The sequence below is a fragment of the Nematolebias whitei genome, chromosome 3 (assembly GCF_014905685.2).
Source record: "Nematolebias whitei isolate Nwh7 chromosome 3, NemWhi1, whole genome shotgun sequence".
NCBI lineage: Eukaryota > Metazoa > Chordata > Actinopteri > Cyprinodontiformes > Rivulidae > Nematolebias > Nematolebias whitei.
In genome coordinates this window covers 24,345,756-24,352,155 of record NC_056500.1, presented here as the reverse complement: position 1 = coordinate 24,352,155, position 6,400 = coordinate 24,345,756, and the positions used below count along the sequence as shown (strand labels likewise).

The 6,400-nt window shown below is 39.5% G+C and overlaps 1 protein-coding gene across 1 annotated transcript in view; it reads right to left on the bottom strand.

Moving 5' to 3' along the window:
• LOC119407439 (protein transport protein Sec16B-like) overlaps positions 1–6,400 on the bottom strand; it is a 20,248-nt gene that overhangs the window by 425 nt on the left and 13,423 nt on the right. The window contains exons 8-12 of the mRNA XM_037674263.1: positions 5,321–5,478; positions 5,205–5,233; positions 4,690–4,779; positions 1,385–1,483; positions 1,191–1,305 (exon numbers count right to left, since the gene is read on the bottom strand). Of these exons, the coding sequence (XP_037530191.1) occupies positions 1,191–1,305; positions 1,385–1,483; positions 4,690–4,779; positions 5,205–5,233; positions 5,321–5,478 (491 nt within the window). The remainder of the gene's footprint in view (positions 1–1,190; positions 1,306–1,384; positions 1,484–4,689; positions 4,780–5,204; positions 5,234–5,320; positions 5,479–6,400) is intronic.

Here is a 6,400-nt window from a genome sequence, read left to right as displayed (position 1 = left end):
ATTCACAGGCAGGAGTGTTTAGTCAAAGGCAGGATTGTATATTCACATGCTGGATTGTATATTCACAGGCAGGAGAGGGTTTTCACAGGCAGGAGTGTTTAGTCAAAGGCAGGAGCAAGCATTCACAGGCAAAAGTGTGTACTCACAGGCAGAATTGCATATTCACAGGCAGGAGTGTATATTCACAGGCAGGATTGTATATTCACAGGCAGGATTGTATATTCACAGGCAGAAGTGTGTATTCACAGGCAGGAGAGGGTATTCACAGGCATGAGTGTTCAGTCACAGGCGGGAGAGGGTATTCACAGGTAGGAGTATTAAGTCACAGGCAGGATTGTACTGTTCACAGGCACTGGTGTGGTACTCGATGAGCTCTTCCTCTTTTTCTTCTCTTAAAATAAATAATGGATCTCCCACTTCCTTGTTAATGTCCTCACTCTGTTTGAGTGTTTTTTCTTGTTCAGTTCTGCCTCTTGTGTCTGAGAAGGTTCTGACACCACAGCTCCATCACTGGGTCCATGGCTCCATCCTCCACCTCAAACTGCAGTGTCATGTTCAAAAGTCGCCTCATTGTTTTTGACTCAAACACGCTAAAACTGACTAAACACTAAACAAATTAAGCTACACTTTAACTATAAAATCCAAACACTCTAAACATCACAAATCTCTCAAATCTCATGACTCACTCCCACTCTCCCTGTGGTTCTATTGACGCTGAACTTCCTTCCATTTCCTTCAACTTCTGCATCTTTTTCTTCTTGTAGATTTTTTGGCACCAAACTCAGATCCTCAGTCAGAAATGAGGTGGGGGGTTGTTTGTTCAGTGGGAATGGGGAGTGAAAACATAAGGAGGGTGGGAATATTTTCTCCACACACTGCCCATCTTTGCAACTGTCTCAGTTGAAATCTTGGGTCCCTGGCGTGATGTCACACCCCATATATGGATGTAAATGAGCTACTGTATTTCCAAAGCTGTGACTGAAACGGTGTGAAGTTGTCACAAATCCTATATTTTTACTGTCCAGATTACCTGATTTAACTTTTTTTGTGATTTCTTTTCAACGTTTGCTACATAATAGAGGTATTATTTGTTGTGTCTATTATATTTAGCTGGATATGTAATATAAAAATGGTGGGTGCTGCACTTTAAAGATTGACTTGATATAATTTGAATTCAAGAAACAACTCACCTGCTTTTCTTGAGAAAGGATTTATCCCTGCAGCATAGGGTGGGGAAGGAAATGTGCCAGGATGGGGGGCTGTGGGTAGGGATGGAGGATAAAGGCCAGCAATGGGTGGCGGGTCCTAAGAATATAAAGACTTTCCATCACCCAGCTGAAGCTTTGATTTTAAATTTGCCGTTTACCGTCAGTTGGACTCTTACAGTCTGAGTTGGGCCTTCCTGCTCCGACTTTTCCTCCTGAGCATCACTTTTGTTTTCTGGTTTTGATTTGAACCATCCTCTGAACCATCCCGTCTTAGTCTGTGTACACAGAAAAAAAGTCAAATCCAGGTTTCACTCTATTACATCGAGTCCCTCCAGGGTTTTGCAGCCTTTTGGTGATCAACCAAGTAATGCAGCTCAAAAATATCTGATATTGTTGCAGCTTTCTCAGAAAGACGGTTCCCAGCATTTTATGAAAATTCCCCAAGTTTTCCCTGAGTAAATCCTGAAATTCCAGGAGCTACTTCAGTCACATCATATGCTCCGTCTTAAGTGAGGGGTAGAGTCACATTCAGAAATGACAGGAAGTATATTGTAGCCTATACGACACATGAACACAGCAATCATTCCTAAAGGTTAATTATACTGTATAACACGACAAACTAAACAGCCACTACAGCCAATCAATCAGGATCTATCAGCAGGACATGGACTCATTGATACTGGAATACTATGTGAACATGTATATGACAAATAAAGAACCTTGAATCCTTGAATATACTACTAGTACTATACTTTACTGTACTGTAATACTTGAAAATGGTAACATCTCCAAAAGATCATTGTTTAATCAGCAGGACAGGGTTCAAATTCACTGAGGTTTTTCTGATTTTTTATGCTTTTCTCAAATTCACTGAGTTTTCCCTGTCTGGAAACTTTAAAAGTCATTTGCCATTTATTCCCCGATCACCACAGTTGCTGGGAACCCTGCAGAAAGTTGCATTGATTTAAAATTTTATTTATTCTTTAACGTGCTAGGAAAAAATTAATTCACAAAAAATATTTGCATGTGTTTATCTAACATTTCTCAAAAAAAAAAAACAGGATTCCTAAAATATGTCTTTTAAAGAATCAACAACACTTTTAAGCATTTTCTTAAAAGAGGAGCATTAAAATAAATAACATGCATCAACAAACATAAAGTAATATTATAAAATAAGAAAATAACGTTGGCGTTCATTTGATGCAATTAAATTTAGGTTACACAGGAAAGCTTTTCTATTGTGTGAGCTCATTTGTGTTGGTTTTCTCCTCTGCAGTGGTGCAATGAGGCCTGTTTTAATCAGTAATTATTTTTCTAAGACTTTCTCACACTGACCCGTTCTGACAAACACAGAGTCCTCACTTTGTAGTGCCTGCACCTTTTCCAACCCGTATGAGAAAGAGCTGAGGAGGGTAAGAAAACACTTTAACTTGAGCAGCTGGACTCTTCATGTTCACCTTCATGCCTCTGCTGTTTATGTTGTCAGCTGTTGCTGACTTAATAAACTTATATCTCTGACTGACTTTTTTCACTGCCAAATGCTTTCCCCCTTCATTTAGGAATAAAGCCCCTTCCTTGTTGTTTGTCACATCTAGCCAGGTCACGGGTCTGCTGACTGAACTGGAATGCGCACAGCTGTTCTTGTGCGTGTTTTGCAGTAGAAAAGTTTTATTTTATTGTAGTGAACTAGGCCTCCAACCAAAACCTGTCTCTGAAGACCTTCATGGGACAGGAACTGTTATTTCATTGATTTGAATCCAGAAATACAAATTAGCTCATCCAGAGACTTTCTAATTGTATCCTGAAGTAATCAATTGAAAGAACACTCTTCTTTTATATTATCATTACTATTTTACAATATCTTGATAATCAAAAGTGTGTTTAGTTCATATCATTTCTAATGTTGAAGTGAACCACTCATTTTAAATCAACTGTGAAACAGAATTAATGATTTTTAAACCTCATTAGACTTAGAAATCAAGTTAAATGTCTATTTACAAAGTAATTATGCATTTTGATCTTCTGTCTGAATGAGAAGTAGTGATGTCAGTCGAAAGTCAGAGACAGTCAGAAAACAAGTTATTAGAACGGACTGTATTGTTTTTAAACCTAGCAGACAGTAAAAAGAGAAACACTGGCATCTGCATTCCTCTCACTTCGCCATAACATTTCTCTGTCTGTACTAAACGTTCCTAAACATTCTTGCACTCGCTCTTGACTTTTAATAACCCTCTGACATCACTAGAACCACCCCCTGTTGGTTGTTTCAACCAATCAGGAAGTACTAAGTGACTGGAAGTGAAAACTCTTTTAAAAGTCGACACTTCCTCGAACTATGCAGTCTCATCTTGGAGTTCTTCTAGGTCTGCTTGAGTCTTCTTGAGTCTGCTCGAATCTTCAGTCTTCTCGAGTCTTGGAGCAGTCGGACTCAGTCTTTGATGGAGTCTTCTCAAGCCTTCTGGAGTCTACCACTTCTGAGTGGAAACTCTGACGGAGTCACAGATACTTGCTGTGAATCCACCCGGGCGTAACGCCTACAACTTCGAAGGGAGCTGGTCCTGTTTGTTGAACGGAGTAAATCGACACGACTTCTGACAATGACCAGCCGCTCTAACCGGAGACGCTGGAAAGGTAGCGTTGAAATCGACCCGGTACCGGAGCTGATTCATCTTCTGCGAAGGTAACGAGTCATCGCGCGCCAAGTGTACCAGAGGTTTGAGCTGGTGTTGAAAGAAGCGCGCTAATTCTGGTCAACAAAACCTACATCTCCATCCATCTCTTCTTTAAACCTCTAAATTCCTTCCTTTAAACTCTTCTATTTTGCTAGTAATCTTTCTAGATGCCTTCAGAAATGTCCTGTTGTCTTATTAGTAAAGCGTGCCAAGTTTTTATTAATCAGAACCAGATCAACAAATCCTTGTGTACATGCTTTGATGTTAAATTTTGATTCTGTTAAATAAATGACCGCATTTATTCTGATGGGTCAAACAAAATAACGTCTCATGTCACTGATTAAACAATGAACACAGTTATCTCGTCACATGGCATTAATTTAACTCGAAAAAGAAAGAACCCATTATATTTAAATTTTTAGAAGTGAAGGTGCAGCAAAGCTGTACCCACATTTCACTACATTATTTTTTAAGTTGAATTTTGTCTGTTCTAAGACACTGCGGCACACTGTAAAAAATACTTACCCTCACGTTTAGGAAATTGACTTGCACGAATTTCATCTGTAGCTAACTTTTGATGCTATAAACAATATTCTTGGATATGTTTTATTTTTATTTGTATTTTGCAGGCTCAAAATTACAGGAAGTGGAACCAGGCAGGGGATCAGACGTTTGGTCAAAACTGCAATTCTGAGCTAAATTTTCAGGAGCTGCTTGAATTTGCATTATTAGTTGTGTTAGTAGTTATTAGTGCTGCTTTCTGGAAGGACCGGATGTTCCATTTCATCTGTGATAAAAACTCGACCCACCTCTTTAGGAGTCACACCAGCCCCCTCAGACCCCTCCACAGCTGGAGGGACAACCTGCTGCTGTTGCCGAGTGATGTTGACCTCCAGCACCTAATTATCCATTTCAACATAAAACACCAAAATATTACGGTTACTTTTGGTTCAGTTAGCAAAGCAATATTTTTGGTTTGATGCTTCGTCCATAAACTTTTTCTTGTCCCGCTCATAACTTCTGATCCGCTCAAGAAAATGTAATGAAACTTGGTACATTTTTGTTCCACCACCAGACAGAGCATTGTGTAAACTTTTAATAAGTTAATTATATTATAAGTTATTATATTTAATAAGCTTATTAGCTCCAAGGTCAAAAACCAAGGTCAACATTTATAAAAGGTTGGCTTGGTGGGGCCACTGCTACAGATTGCTGCTGTTTGTCTGCAGGCATATGATGTGTCATACAGTACTCTGGTTTCTTATGTGATCATGTCAGACCAAGATGTTATCTTTTTAACATCTGAATAAAATATATTTCTCACCTGCTCTGCCCCCGAAAACAACTCTGCCTCTGCAGGAGTGATGAAATGAAAGTATCAGATGAGAGCCACAGTGTGAGGATGAAGACTGAATGAATGGTGTGTCGCTGGTTTCTCACCCTCAGCTGCTGAAAGATTACTAGGAGGAAAATGTAGCTGGGACGTGACTTCCACATTATCTGTGCTATGACAGCTGAAGTTTTGGTTCGTGGCCACAGTGGAGACTGGAGGAGCGTAGATCGCTGTCGCTGGCATGAAGGGAGGAGAAGTCTGAGGCCTGGACGAAGCAACAGACACAGCACGGTTAGTCAAGACCAGGTTTCTGTCTTTCAGTAAGCGTTCCCATCTGTGTGCTTTACAGAAGGGAACTTGAGAAAGTATGTTTCCTGTGAACATGCTTATTGCTGAAAGTTTTCTGCTGAAAATGTTTCAGCTCTAAACTGTTAATGTGAGCTGAATTTGAACAACTCACATTTGATGAAAGCAGGAAAACAAAAGCTGAACGCAGCAGAAAAACAGCTGAAATGTGCAGAAAAAGCTGAATGAGGCAGAAACGTAGCTGCAGTTAGCCAAATGAGATGGGATAGGCAGAAAAAAAATGAAATTGGCAACAAACGGTAGCTGAAAAAGCTAAAAAAATAAAACATCAGTTAATGAAATGAGCAGAAAGAGATGGTTGACCTTTTTATAAAAGAAGCACAAAAGGTGCAAATTATCAAAAATAGCAGAAAAATTGCTTTAAGATATGTATAAATACCAAAAGTCACAGCAGGAATATTGTCAATGAGCTGAACATTTTGATATATGAATTATTAAAATAGTACAAAAACAGCAGAACAAATTTTTACAAGCATTTGCACAATAAGGTCCATTTATGAATCTAACAAGGTTGAGTCAAGTCCTCTGGACAGATACATCTTTGTTGAAACGTTTCGTCTTTTATCCAAAAGACTTCTTCAGTCTGAGGAGCTGCAACAAACTCAGTCTCATAAACAGAACCTTCTCATAGTAGATCAACCAGTTTGCTGCTGACTGACACAACTAGAGTGAGAGTCATCAGGACTCTGTACCACAGAGCAGACAGCATCCCCACCAACTTAGGAGCCAGGCAGAAGGAGAAATCCCACACAAAACAGGCTCTAGAGCAATGTAGATATCCTAACTGGGCCTTCCTGAAAGCAGAGAAGAAACCCAAACAG